Source organism: Rhinolophus hipposideros, assembly GCF_964194185.1.
Source record: "Rhinolophus hipposideros genome assembly, chromosome: 8".
NCBI lineage: Eukaryota > Metazoa > Chordata > Mammalia > Chiroptera > Rhinolophidae > Rhinolophus > Rhinolophus hipposideros.
In genome coordinates this window covers 82,841,962-82,856,803 of record NC_138054.1, presented here as the reverse complement: position 1 = coordinate 82,856,803, position 14,842 = coordinate 82,841,962, and the positions used below count along the sequence as shown (strand labels likewise).

The 14,842-nt window shown below is 49.6% G+C and overlaps 1 protein-coding gene across 4 annotated transcripts in view; it reads right to left on the bottom strand.

The window, feature by feature from the left end:
• Nucleotides 1-414: 414 nt before the first annotated feature.
• EMC1 (ER membrane protein complex subunit 1) overlaps nucleotides 415-14,842 on the bottom strand; it is a 23,985-nt gene continuing 9,557 nt past the window's right edge. For 2 of the 4 annotated variants that reach the window (XM_081055632.1, XM_081055633.1), the window contains exons 12-23: nucleotides 14,703-14,799; nucleotides 14,246-14,365; nucleotides 12,444-12,643; nucleotides 12,150-12,299; nucleotides 11,347-11,508; nucleotides 10,577-10,696; nucleotides 8,323-8,460; nucleotides 5,142-5,315; nucleotides 4,357-4,567; nucleotides 3,380-3,464; nucleotides 2,118-2,247; nucleotides 415-1,961 (exon numbers count right to left, since the gene is read on the bottom strand). In XM_081055632.1, the coding sequence (XP_080911758.1) occupies nucleotides 1,782-1,961; nucleotides 2,118-2,247; nucleotides 3,380-3,464; nucleotides 4,357-4,567; nucleotides 5,142-5,315; nucleotides 8,323-8,460; nucleotides 10,577-10,696; nucleotides 11,347-11,508; nucleotides 12,150-12,299; nucleotides 12,444-12,643; nucleotides 14,246-14,365; nucleotides 14,703-14,799 (1,767 nt within the window). In that variant the 3' untranslated portion in view covers nucleotides 415-1,781. Of the gene's footprint in view, nucleotides 1,962-2,117; nucleotides 2,248-3,379; nucleotides 3,465-4,356; nucleotides 4,568-5,141; nucleotides 5,316-8,322; nucleotides 8,461-10,576; nucleotides 10,697-11,346; nucleotides 11,509-12,149; nucleotides 12,300-12,443; nucleotides 12,644-14,230; nucleotides 14,369-14,702; nucleotides 14,800-14,842 lie in introns of all 4 variants that reach the window. The other 2 variants (XM_081055631.1, XM_081055634.1) reach the window with 1 other exon arrangement.

Here is a 14,842-nt window from a genome sequence, read left to right as displayed (position 1 = left end):
AGACTTACACAGACATGCTGTTAGCATTAGCGATTGTAAACTGCTGCTTTGAGGTTCCTTTCAGTAGAAAGGCTGTGGTTGAAGCTGACATACAGGGAGTTTTACTTAAGACAGGTCACTTCCCTCCCATTAGCTTGTTCTTTCAGGTGCTGGCACATACGCAGGTAAGCGGAAACCAGAATCCTGCAGATTTATTGGGCTGTGCAAGAGACCAGGCAGCAAGGCAATGGTCCACGAGGCAGCCATACGTTTATGTAGAAGGCAGAGCTCCAGCCAGGCTTTCTCCAAACTAGGGCAGAATTCTTTTACCGTACCCCTTTTCCCTTCTTCCGGGTCACCTTACGCACTATAAGCCAAGTTGAGTCAGGATGAACAGATGCCTGTTTTTTTTCAGGAGATCCATAGACGTACGTTCATTCATTAAAATCAATTTCGTAATTTTATTCCTAAAGTAAAATGAGCATTTTTCTTCTTTCTCTGCCATCATCTACTATCAGCATACAACCACAGAAAGATAAAAAAAGTCTTGTTTTAAAAAACCATTTCTGCACTGCTTTCTGTCCCCTCTACTGCAAAAATAGCCCCAAGTGATGTTCCTAAAGCAGAAAAAAGGACTTCAACATTTGTGTCGTTCGTCACTCCCTTTATTCAGACACTTGAGTATACCTCTCCCCCCAAAGAACTAGAGAAGCTCTACTCTGTACACATCATTCTTCACAGTACAGAAAAACCCCATCATTCCCAAAATCCACGGACGAGGGAAAACGTTTAGGACATCTTTCATACGTAGCAGAGACAACAAACAGCCCAGCCAGTCCACAAGATGCCAATTTCCTACCCCGACCCCTGTCCTCCATTTCTTAAAGATCTGTAAGATTTAAAATCTCCTTTTAAGAGAAATCTACTGACCCACACATTAATTTATATCTCAAGCTAAAAATAAATAATGAGGTCCCAAACCGGACGACTTTCTCTAACTAGGTTATGAGCTGGCTAGACCGGCCTCTGAGTGAAATGAGATTATGAGGTACTGTGGAATGGGCCGATTCTTTCTCCTCGAAATCTCTTCAAGGTTCAGACAATTCAGTAGTACTAAACAGGCCTCCACTCGGACACACCTTAGGTGAAAAGCATGGGCAGTGACCTCAAACCAAGATGCTATTTACACACTTGGCTTTTGATAAATTAAAACAATGAGAGCATGAAACTAGAGGCTTAGTTAAAATAAATCTGACACCAAACAGAGATTCCACAACCCGGAGTTACTTTGGAGAGAAGCTATGAGAGGCTGGATCTTCTTTCTCCCCAATGTAAACCAGCAAATGCACCTGTAAGGTGGAGTTGTCAGTAAGAGTTCCCTTCCGACTTGGAAGCAAGAAGCAGGGAAACAGAAGGATTTTGAGCTAAACCTGGGGAAAAAGGCAAACCAAAGTCAATTTAAACAGGCCTCAGAAAAGAGAAAAATCCTTTAGAGGTCTTATTTTAAACAACAACAACAACAAAAACCCCCACAACATTCAGAGACGGGCAAAGAAAGGAAACAGGGCAATGGCCTTTGGACTTCAGAGGAAAGTCCATCAAGATGCTCAGATTCTCAGCCGAGAGTGAGTTCAGCCTCCACCCACTGACGACGCGGCACCACACATGCCCCATCTTCATCCGCTCGGGTCATAACTGAGCTGAGTGCCCAACACCATCCTCTGGCACCCTGGGGACCGCAGCTGGAGCTCCTTCACTCACTCCCCTTGGCGCTCCGCTGGCCTGCAGTGCGTCCCAGGCCTTTACCGCCACGCACGATTCAGGAGTTTGACCTGTGCCAGTCTCTTAGTGATCATGGTGGCAAAAACCAGGCCAAAGAGGACACTGCTGATTAACACGTAGTCGTAGTCGTCCTTCAGGACATCGAACTGTTTGGACGGGTAGACTCGAGTTTGGTAAATGTCCAGACCGTATGCCACAACCTGGAAAGCAGAGGGGACGAGAAATGCGTAAGAAGGGCAGCCGGTAACCCGCGCAACCCCCCACTCGGGTAGGAGAGGAAATGGAACCCTCGGCTGTTTTCCCAAGGGTGAAACCAAGAGCAGCTGTCACGCTGGATGGCCGTGGGCTCTACTCACCAAACAAGTGGATTCCAGGCCTGAGGGAGCAGTGTAGATACCTCGCATTCGAGAAACTGTCTGGTTATAGTTGACGAATCGCTCTGCGTGTATCTGTACATCTGGAGAATACGGGATTAGGTTCTCCTCTCTGCAAAACATCAGCCGGGACCAGCATTCAGAATTGCTGTAAGTGGATCCCTTGGCTGCCCTTGTGGAGCCCTGGGAGGTTTCCAGGCCACATATCTAGCCTCAGATCTTCCTTCAAAGTTTACTTGCTCTAGGTAGTTAAAAATGTAGCAGCTAAAGGTTAGGAAGGCTGCAAGAAAGCAAGCTATGTGGAGACAAAGACTGAGATCTGAATTCCTACCTTGTTCTAAACCTAAAAACAAATAACACACAGACACCCAGTATTTCACACCCGGGAAGGACAGTCAGGACCATTTTAGAACCAAACCTTTGGGCAACTGGGCTAATTCCTGCGCTTTACTCCAGAATGCCTCTGTCTACACTCCTCTTAAAGCCCTTTCATCATCCCGTGTTCCTTCCCAGGCTTCGCCCTCTGCCCTCTGCCCTCTCGCAACCTCCAAACCATACTCCTCTCCCCTCGTGTGCAAAGGCAGACCTACTGCCTCCTCATGCTGCTCACAGACCTCACGCTCCGGAGGGAAGAGAATTCGGGATAGAGGCGAGAAAATATGCAGAGATGGTGGCTGGAATTACCAAAATTAATACTGATGATGACAAGCTATTGGCTTCCCCACACGACCCAGCACATCATGTCCCTGACCGCATTTCCCAGCGTCCCCATCACATTCTCCAGCCCGTCCTCCAGCCCGTCCTCCAGCTCACCAGACGTGATCTCAGGGCATCTGCGCTGGCTATTCCCTCTGCTGGAAAGTTCTCCTTCAGATTCCGCCAGGCTAGCTCCTTACCTCCTTCCAGTCTTGACTCAAAGGTCACCATTCCAGAGGGGTTTTCCCAGGCCACCCTCTCAAAGCTGAACCACGCACACGCCTTTTCCCCAAAGCTTCATGGCCCCTGACCCTTTTCCACGTTCTTCTCCTCAGGATTTATGAGCACCTAACAGTTTCTCTTAGTTACTGTCCACCTCCCCCAGCAGACGGCCGACTCGGTGAGGGCAGACGTATCTGTCAGACTTGTTCATGGCTCTACCCCTGCCCGCGAGCACAGGGCAGCCCGTGGCGGACTAAGGACCCCACTCAGCCAACAGGTTAAGTTCCTGAAGGTCGGAGCCTTCATACTGCCCACGAGGGTCTCACCTGCTCTGTTCTGTTGGGATCTCAGGACGGCGGGGATCCAGCAGGGCCTTAGGAAGGGACAGAATTGCTCCGGAAGGCAGCCCAACTGCACAGAAGGAAGTCAAGGGAACATTCACACTAAGCCAATCCCAGAAGAGGCTCATTCCCAAAATGTCGTTATCACAGAAATTTAAAATTGGGTTTAAACCCAAAAAATAGGTCAGTGAGGCTCCTGGAGTGGCCAAAAGCGATAATCCAATTAATACACATGGGTCTGAAGGGAGGTCCCCACTTTTGAAGATACTGGTTCCCTCACATATCCTGAGACTTCAGAAAATAAAGTTCTAGAACCAAGAAATGGGTAGTAATGAGAGAAGAGCATGGCAGGCCACTTAGATTTCTTCATCCCTCTCCTTTCCCTCTAATACGACCTGCCCCGACCAAGCGAGGCTCCTTCCATTAGCCAAATACAAGCCGTGCTCTGCTGCACGAGGCCAGGGAGGGCCAGAGGGCAGGAGAGCCTGCTGGAGTCAGGAAGGGCTGTCCTCATTTCAGAATAAAACTGGTGCCGAGTGCCTAGCAAAGCTCCGAGTCCCAAACATCTTTGGTAAAATCAACTAGACAGAGCAGCTTACAGCACCATCACCACGTCCTGGGTGTGGACTTAAGAGGATGAACCCTAACCCAGGCCACATTCTGTAGCATCAATCAGCACAGCCATCTGTGAGCCATCTATCAGGGGTCAGGTTCTGAGCGAGGTGAAAATGCAGAACAGAGAAGGTAAGTGGTTCATCAGAAATGAGAACTGAGAGATGTGTCGTCTATCTTGGTGGCAAAGCCAGATTCCAGGCCTTTTGCTGCTGACGTAAAGCCCCCTTGCTGACCTTCCTTTGCAGTGATCAAACGTGGCCCTGCCAGCAGCGCATGCCCAGCTCTGTCCTTCCGTGCGGCTGCCTAAGGGAACCCGGCTGCCCCAGAAGCCCTTCCCAGTCACTCACTAAGCAGGTGCCGGCTGGTGATACCCCGCTCGGTGATGGTAGCTTCCATGGCACTGATGGAGGAGGGGAAGATGTAGGACTGCTGGAGGACCTGGGGCAGCTGGGGGCGGTCCAGGGAGCTGAAAGCGGTGGCATTGTATTGCTCGGTGCCCTCATAGAGTTCCAGCACGGTAAATTCATTGCGCCGGGCCTTGGTGTTCCAGTACTGGTACTGCAGAGGGCAAAGGGGCAGCCGGGGCTTAGCTGCTGGTCCCGCTGGACCGGGGAATTATAGGAGGCACCTTTCCCATTAGCCACATGCCGAGGATGGAAAGGAACCAACCCGCACCCCGGATTTCTTCCTTGCTAACAAGTTGACTGGCTTTCAGAGTGTTTTTCTCTCAGCTACCCAAAGTTTACAACAAGAAAAAAAATTCGTCTCATGGTTCTTGGAAGTCAGAATAATAACAGCGAACATGTGAGCACTTACTGTGTGCTAGGCATTGTTCCAAGCGAGACTCAGGGTGGTTGTTACTACCCCTATTTCACAGACGATGCAACACAGAGAGCTTAAATAACGAGTTCAAGGTTTACAGTCGGGGATGGAGGTGCTGCGAACAAACCCAGGCAGTCTGCTTCCTGAGCCTAACCCCCAACCCGCACTCCCTGCTGCCTTCCAGGCGTCTGGGGACCTCTGAAAACACAAAGCAGCAGCTGGTTTCTGGAACCAGAGGCAGTGAAGGGACCTCAGCTGCAGGGAGACCAGCCACTTGTCCTGCGCTGCCATGTCCCGAGCGAGCTCTTACCACCACCCAGTTCTCGGAGTGCACGATGTGGACGGGCCCCTTGGCTTTCCGCTGCATGGAGGAGTGGATGATGCGCCCAGTGACGCCGTCCACGAGGAAGATGCCGATGAAGGAGCGCTCGTGGTGTCCGTCTGTGCTCTCTGTCACCACGGCCAGCAGGTTGGGGTTCAGGCTCTGGGCAGGAGGGGGAAGAGCTCCCTCAGAACCACAAGGGCACATCGTGAGCCCTGGGCAGTCAGGCCTGGGGGGGAAGTGGGTTTCTGGGCAGAAGAGCTGCCTGTTCAGAGTTGTCACCACTGCACACGTTGGGTGCCGGCTGCCAGGCCAGGGGCTCTCCGACACCACTTCACTGACTCCCACAAACCACCTTGCACAGCAGCTATTACCCACACCTCACAGGTGAACTGTCTCAAGTACTTAAGCAACTCTCTCCACTCACAGACACAGCACATGGTAACGAGCTCCAGCCCCGGTGTGCCCACCGACCGACCTGAGGACACTGTGCCTCGGGCTTTTTCTCTCCACCGGCGTCCTCCCTATCACTGAATCGACGATGAGTCTCAGTTCTTACCTGAATTGACCTACTGGTACCACGTGACCCAGGGGCTCACTCCCTTCCGGGGACACTTTCTCCACTTGGCGTCCAGGACACCAGCTCCCTGGCGTTCCTGGCCATGCCTTCCTGGCCATGCCTTCTCAGTCTGCCCTGCAGGATCGTCCCATGTGCCTGATCTCTTGTGGTGACCTCAGCCAATCTCACGGCCGTCACACCATCTCTGGGTGCTGGCAAGGCCCGACTTTACACGTCCAAGACAGACCTCTCGCTGAACTCCAGATGGACAAACAGGCTGCCAGCTCAGTATCTCTTCTTAGATGTCTCACCTCAAACTTGACGAGCCCCACACCGAACTCCTGCTACACACTGAACACTGAACTTCTGCCCCTGCGAAAACCTGCTCCCCTCAAGCCGCCCGTGTCAGTGTCGCAGACCTGGAACCTCTGAGTCACCAGACCCTTTTCTGATGGGTCATCAGACCCCAACTCCTTTCTAACTCACACACAAATATCCTACCCATCCACATATCCTATTGGCTCTACCTTCAGAAGTATGCAGAATCAGATGCCTTAGCACCCCAAGCGACCCACTTTAAGCCGCCATCATCTCCCCTGGACTACTAGCCTAATTGTATTCCTGCTCTCCGCCGTGGCCCGAGACAGTCTAGTCTCAACACAGCAGGCCAAGTGAGCCTCTTAAACTTCAGTCATTTTTGTCACTTCTCTGCTCAAAACTTCCCCACGGCTCTTTATCTCACTCAAAGGCCAGAGTGATGGCCTATGATCTGGCCCTGTCACCTCTCTGACCTCAGCAACCCAGACTCTCCTCCTCACTGACCCTGTTCTAGTCATACTACCCTCCTTGCTGTTTCTGGAACATTGCAGGAATGCTCTGGCTTCCCTGTCTGGAAGGCTCTTCCCCCAAATATCATGACTCACTTCCTCCTTCAAGTTTCACTTAAGTGTCACTTTCTCAGTGGGACCCTCCTTAATCACCCCATTTTAATCTGTATCCTCCCCAATCCTACTCCCTTCCCCTCCTCTCAGCTTTGCATTTTTCTATAGAACTGGTCACCCTCTAATATTCTATATAATTTACCTATTTTCCTTATTAGCCTCTCCGAAATATAATGAAAGCCTCATGAGGACAGGAAAGGTTGTCTATTTTGTTCACTGATATGCCCCAGTGTCTGAAACACTGACTGGCATCCAGGTGGCACTCAAAAAAAAAAGAAAAGTTTTTTTGCTACTTCACCTCTGCGGTATTCCTTCTGCAAAATCCATAACCACAGTCTGGCCACGAGAAACACATCAGACAAGCCAAAATTGAGAGGTATTCTACACAACACCCAAGTACTCTTCAAAACAATCAAGGTCATGAAAACAAGGTAAGACTGAAAAACAGTCAAAGACCAGAGGAAACTGAAGAGGCCTGAGAACTAAATGCAGTGGGGATCCTGGGACAGAAAAGGACATTAATGGAAAAGCTGCTGGGACCCAAATGAAGACTGAACCTTAGTGAATAGCCTTGGGCAGATGCCCCGTGGTCCACTGGGGGGGGACTAGAAAAGGGGTACATGGGATGCTATGTACTACCTTTGCAGTTTTTCTGTAAATCTAAAATTAAGCCGCCCAAAAAAGTTTATTTTAAAAAAGACTAACCTTAAAAATTTGCATAATGAATATGAATCTAAAAGCCCTACTACTCCTGACTACTATTCTTTCAACATATGAAAACACAAGTACTCTAGTAAATCTTACCTTGTACAGATAAAATTACACAGTAAATATTTTTTGCAGTACAAGTCAAAATGTGCTCTAGACTTTGTATTATGTTGATCCTTTGAACAATTAAAACTGACTGCGGCCACACGGAAGGGATCCACAAGAAAGAATGCAGGTCGACAGCACAGTCATTTACAGGTGTGGAGGCCCCACGGTAATCACATCACACACGACCATTCGTCTACAAAACAATCCTATGACGGAGATGCGCCTATCCCCACTCCGCTGGCGAAAATAGCAGTTTCAGAAGCCTGAGAAAGTACCCACGACAAACAGCTAGGCTGAGGCAGAGCCACGCCGGAACCTGGACAGTCCAACGGGAGCCCAGGTTGGACTCGCACTCTGCCTCACGCCTGGTGAAGCTGCTTCCCCAGCGAGTTCTGTGGTCGCCTGACCCTGTCCTATTCCGTCTCCTCCTCTAACTCAGTCTCTGCTGTGCCCCAGGGTGTCATTAATGTCCACTGCTACAATGACTCCATGCTTTCATAGGACAGACAGTTCTGTGGCCCACTGGTTACCTCTCCATCTCCCTCCTTCTACCACTAACTAGAGTGCTCGATCACAGAGGAGTTTCTGATGGATCAACTGAGGGTTAGCCCCAGAAAGCTCTATCAGGGCTACCACTAACAATAACAACAGCTAACATCTGCTGGCTAGTGGCGTGAGCCAGGCACTAAGCTAAGCCGAGTACCTCATGTGATCAGCACAAACACCCTAAGACGGGGGCACAGTATGCCCATTTCACAGACAATAAACTAAGGCTCGAAGGGGTTGAGTGACTCGCTGAAGGTCACAGACCGACCAAATCCTGGAGCTAGGATTTCAGCCCTGGCTGCTGTACCTTGTAGAGCACGCTGCGGTCCCCCATCACGCGGCCCTGAGAGTGCACGTGCTCGCTGCTGCGCTTCCCGGTCACCTTGACAATGCGCTGTACTTCTGGGGGAATGGTCAACTCCCAGCTGAGTTCAGTGGTGAGATCCTAGAGGGAGGGAAAAAGAGCCGGCACTTGTGATCAGGAAGGTACCCCTAGACCTGAGACTGCTGTACGTAGACACGTCCCACAGTTCACTGTCTGGGGCCTGTGCCGTAAGAAACAGAGATCAGAGCTCCTAAAAAACAACAACAAGGATCTAGTTTGGGGGGAAGTTCTGGAACTCTCAGTTTGATTAAGAAAGCTACTACAGCCAGTATCCCACTGTGTATCTGAGAAGAAAATATCCAAAAAAAATGTATCACATTCCTGTACACTGGGCCAGCAGCGAATTACCGAGCTGGCAGGGACCTCTAAGTTTTACAGCAAGTATTCTTTCTAGTCAAAGGAAACATAGCAAAGCTTTATGGTGAAATACGTTAGTAGACATCCATACTGTGGAATTACATGGAGCCGGGGGGAGAGGGGGGCAACGGGGTAGCGACTAGAAAGGGGCACACGGGCCTCCTGGGTGCTGGTGCCATTCTGCTTCCTGATCTGACTGCTGTGTCCACAGAGGTCCCTTTGTGAAGGTCATGGAGCCGTAACCTCAGGTGTCTGACTGTTTTTCAGTATCATACTTTAATAAAAATTGGGTTGAACAAGATAATGAGGTAGAAAAAGAGCAAATTTCCTATCAATAATACAGGTGAATTCCATTTCACTAAGAAAAGCTATCTATGAAACGCACGTGTGTGTGTCCATACAGCTGTTCGTACAGTATTGTAAATACACAGCCAGGAGAGTGGGAAGATGTGCCGCCAGCTCCTGACAGGTGGTCCGTCTGGGAAGGGAATGCGGCTGAAAAGGGGTCATTCACATTTTGCTTGTGCACTTGTGTGTCAATTTAATCTTTTATAATGAGAATGGATTCATGCATTATTTAAATATTTTTTAAATAAAACTTTTTATTAAGAACAAACAAGGCTTCATTGCCACGGGCTCCTGTGAAAAAATTAGAACGCACTAAAACACCCCCAGAGGAGAAGGTCACCAGTAAACTCCCTCGGAGCTCAGATACTGTCAGACACACGTGGCCGAATCCCCATGTGTGCTCTGCCTCCTTTGTCTGCCCTTGGCCATCGTGTACTCCGATGACATCCTCAGGACTCCACTGACTCATGCCACCCACACTCCAGTTCATTCCCCTCTATCCAAAAAGAGCTGTTTCTTTTAGGGTCTCCTTTTCATCAACTTGGAAGGACAATTTTTTTTTAACTCACGAGGGTAAAGAATGTATTTTCTGGGTAGACATTTCCTATGCTGTTTATGGTAAAGGTTGGCTGTTACAAAATGTCAGAAAGGGCAGTGCATTCTTAAAACAACAGGTAACACTTAGATGGCATTTACCATGTGCCAGGCATGATGTAATTTGCATGTATGAACTCCCTGGATCCTCATCATAACCCTGTGAGGTAGGTACTGTGATCATCTTCTTTCACAGATGAGAAAACAGAGGGCCAGAGCAGTCATATGCCCAAGGTCATGAAGTTAGTAAGTGAGGAAGCGAGGTTTCACGCAGGCAGCTCGGTCCAAGCTCTCGGCCTCTACACTACGGGGCCTTTGCAGAGGCCCTAGAGGATGGAAGGGCCACCTGGTGAGGACACGCCCAAACCACTCCTCATGCAGCTCTGCTAACGAGACCGAGACCACGCCATGTGAACCTCCGAGCTAGATTTCAGAGCCTGTGTGCAGCACTGTTTGCAAGAATTGGACTCAAATATGTCAGGATCAGAGCAAATCAACCCCATTTCTAGAAATAAAATTCAAAGCATACATTCTATCAAGAGTTGGTTAATAACTTCACCTTCATATAGAAAGTACTATTGCTCAACCCCCATTCCTGCCTCCCACCCTCTCCAAAGAGGACTGTAGAAAAGGAATGTGGAATGAAAGCTCCATGGAACAGTTTTGTCTATTGTTCACTGTTTTTTCCACAGCACCTAGAATCATGCCTGCCATGTAGTAACTGCTCAGGAAACATGAAAATGACTTTGAATCAGACATTAGGCCTATGCTGATCTAAATACACGATAAATGAATAGTATAATTCACTTAGCCAAATAACCAGGGGACACCCACATCCCTCCTACAAAGGGTGCCGCCAGGATGCCCCCTTCCCTACCTTTCGAAGTCGATATCCACACAGCCGCCCCTGTTCTGCATCCACCAAATAGAAGAAGATGGAAGGGGCCAGCTCATGTAGCTGTCGCAAGACATTCCGAGTGGCTGGGAAAGCTGTGACCTTGAAAACCCCAGAAAGCCCAAGAAAAGAGTTAATGGAAAAGGTTAGGAACGTCTAAGCCGTTTCTCAATGCTCATTACTATTTCCCACCAAAGAGAACCTTAAGACTAAAAGAGCAGGTCTTATTAGGGAGACCATTTCATGGACTATGTAGATGCCTGACCACTGCACTGTACAGCCGCAGCCGAATGGAATGTCAACTATAATTATATATGTACGTACAGTCACAGGATATAGAGAACAGCATAGGGAATAGTCAATGGAATTGTAACAGCTGTATATGATACCAAAGGGGTAAAGGATAGTAGATTGGGGGAAGGGAGTTATCGCCTTGTGAGGGGTATAAATGTCTAACTATTACATTGTTTTGTACACCTGAAACTTAAAAAATAACAATAAAATAAAACAGCAAATCTTAAAAGAATTAAAGTCTACTGAACTCAGTTAGGGCTTAAACTTAGTTCTGTTGAGACCCTAAGTTTCCACAAGTGCAGAAAGAGTGACCAAGTCGCTTAGAGATGCCCTTCAAGGCCAAACATGCGCTGACTGCGAACGGCTCCCATCTCTGGTCCGTGGGCTACTGTCTGACCACCCCTCCCCCACACCCGGCTCCACTCAGATGTTCCCCAGCCACTCTGAAGGGGTCATACCTTGTACTCATCATCTACCAACAGAAGAACCTTGGCATAGTCTTGATCCATGATGGGGAGAAGCAAAGACTGCAAGATGGGGCGCTTCAGCACCGGGGGAGCCACCTGACTCCACTTCCCAAAAATGGGATTGAAGACATAGAGAGAACTCATTCCTGTCTCCTGAAATGGGCAAAGTGTCAGCCTCCACCAACATGCAAAGAATGCAAATCCAAGGGGGAAAACTGGAAAGTCTTTGCCCTCTTTGTGGAAAATTGTCTTGGTTGAAGGTGAATGATCCCTGAGGCTAATGTGTCAAAAGGAAAAATAGTCAAACTTCCTCTTGACTCCAAAGCTAACCAAGAACTGGGCACGCTGTGGAACAAATAACAGTCAAGAACCAATTCAGCAACCCCAGGGCAGTCATTCCAGGAGAATGTCTCCCAAGCCCCCTTTCTAACACTACCAGAATGAACCCACAAAAATCCATCTAATTCAGTAAGGGAGAGTTAGAAATAGCTTTATGTCCTGCTCTCCCTCATCTAGAGGCAACAAAACAGCTGCTCAGCTACTAACAGCGTCCATGTTTGGGAAGACGGTGTGCTGGCTTACTACGGATCTGGTGAATCCCACTCGCGTTTCAGTCAATTCCACATCAGTCCTGGATGCTTTATCCTCTCAGGCCAAAAACTGGAAGAAACAGAGCTCTAACCCCTGAATACACCCATCTTTAACTCTCACAGAATCCAAAGGCCTAGGATAAATTTAAATTACGAAACACCAAAAAGCCACACCACTTTTGCTCCGATCCGAGGTGGCCTCACCTTGTCCTTTACAAGCAGGGTGCACTGTGGGGGATGGGGGAAGTGAGCGGTGGTTCTCTGGACCATCAGTGTAAAGGAGGAGTCTGGCTGGACATTGGGGAGATACTGTTTCCACAAGATGGTGCCAGAACTGCTCTCAATGCCAAAAAGCTGCAAGATAAACAAACAGCTGGCTCACTCCTAGAAAGACAAACCTAAGAACTGATTCTATCCGTGAAAATTAGAATGGGCCCTCTCCCCGACCGCTCCTGGTACCTGAAAAAGTTTGGTACCTGGCACTTAACCCTCTCTCACCTTGCCTGAGGCTGTCACCATCACCATCATCTTCTGGAGGTTGAATTCATCTCGGGCCAGGGTGTCAATGTTGATCTCATTCTTAATCTGACTTCGGGGCTTCCGGGCATCGTAAAACATTTTCCAGAGGTGGGAGGTCCACGCTTGCAGCAGGATGAGCTGGGACGAGAGGCGTTTCAGGAACATCCCCAGCAAGCCATCTGGTAGCAAGGGAAAGGTACTGCAGCTGAGGCTCCCTCCCCATCAGACTAGGTATTTCCAGCTTTTCCTAATGAGGGGTCGCTCCCTCTGCTGTGGAGCATTCAAGTCAGCCACACCCCGGGCTGCATGCCCAAGGGGTGCCAACAGTCTCACTCCGGTACAGACACGCAGGAACTTCCACAACCTACTTACCTAGCTCTTAGTACTTCACCTGCCTAGAACCTTGGAGTAGGAGACTAAGAGATCAGGGAGCAGCCATGCAGGACGCAGCCATGCTGTGAGTGTCTCCACCACAGCCCCACATCCAGAGAGGCCAGAGGAATGCTTCTGGGTGCCAGGACCAAACCAGAAGAGGAAGGGGTGTGGGGTGCAAGGGTGTAGATGGATGTGTGTCTGAACAGTATATCCATTCCCACTGCTTCATTCCTACTGTCAACTGTTTCACTAGCACCCAACAGATCAACGCGCACCCAACTCCCAGGGCTATCATTCCCTCTCCCCCTGACTCACGTCAAGGAGGCCGCCACTCTCAAATCTCCTCCCTAAGTAGATTTGGTCACTGACGCAAGGCAGCATGGTAAAGAGTAAAGAGCATGGCCTCTGGAGTCTGGCAGACCTGGATTAAAAGTCCCAGCTCCACTGCTGAGTAGCTGAGTGACCCCGGGAAGTGTACTTGACCTTCTGGCCTCTGGTTCATCTATAAAATGGCATGTAATCCAGTGACGGGTCTCTTGCAAGACGACACCATATGATGTACATGCAGGGTTTGGCACAGTGCGGGGTACACAGGAAGTGCTCATGGAAAAGGAGGAGTGCCTTTGCTTAGTCTATTTTCCATCAACCTCAGCTCACGGAACAGAAGTGAGAGGCAAGCAGACCAAGCACAGCCCCAGCAGTCCACGCACACACGGTGTATTCCTTGTTGATGCACATCAGGAAAAACATAGTTAACCAAAAGCTAGTCACGTGGGCAGGCAACGAGCAACAAGGCAGCAGGAAGCACATTTTACCTTGAATCGCTGAATCCAGGCAGCAAAAATAAACAGTAAAGTCAAATTAATGCTCGGCTTAAGAAAATCCGCAATGCCTAGCAGGGTGCCTGGCCCAGAGTAGGCCCTCGGTAAATATCTGTTGGCTGGCGAGATGAATGGATGGAGGGGAGAGACGTGAGAGGCAGGAGTGAATCAGAGTGGAGGGAGCCAAGCCCTTCCTGGGGGTTGGGACTGCGGCCGGCCCCAGTCATGTCTCTCTAGAAAGGTTTGGCTGTTGCTCTGGGGACCATGGGTATATAGTGCCTGAAATTTTAGGTTCTCAGATACTGGTAGCTACTACTGTACTAAGTTAAGATGATTTGTCCCTCAGGAGCTTTCCCTAGAGGGAGTCCCAGGTCACTCCGTTCAGAGAAAAGAATGGTACATAAACTGCATGGCTAAAAAGCACTGGAAATTGGTCACAGAGCTCGTTCAAACGAGACTGGCAACATGGCCGCGCCCGGAAGCCGGGGACGCCGTGAGGCAGTATCGCCTGTGGTGCACCTAACACACCCCTTCCCTGAGCTCCCCTTCCAGCAACTCTCCGGTCCCCACCTCTTGCGTGCATACCTGCTTTCTTGCCAAATTCTCCTTCCAGCTCAGCCTGTGCCCCCGTCAGGGGGAGGTCCACCATCTCCAGGCACACCACCTCTGCCAGGGACTCCTCACGGCTCCACAAGACCACCTTCCCTGCTACAGAAACCACGGTCACAAAGCTAAGCCCTCCTCCCTCATCTCCCGAAGAGACTCTCCCTGGTGGCCCTGGTGGGATCCCTGCAGCTCTTGTGTGCAAGAGAGAAATGGCAGAGCAAGGGGCTGGATTCAACAGGCCAAGTGACGCGAGTTCTCTATCCCACCTTAGAATGCTAAAGAATTATTCAAAAGCAGGGGACATAGGCTCTAGAAAGAGTATTCGGGGCACACTCCACTTGAATCTTTCCCAGAAGCCTGTCCACAGCCCCAAATAAAGTTTGCTTGGAACTCATGAGCAGGCTGGAAAAAAATGGGTTGAATGAGGTCCACTCACCCAGCTGCTGCAGGAAAAGTAGCAGGTGATCCTCTGTCTGGACCAAGGCCCGGTAGCCCACAGAGTCATCCTTCTTCAAAAACACCTGAATGTACATCTATAAGCCAAACAGTCAAGGCCACGCCGTCAGTGAGAATCCA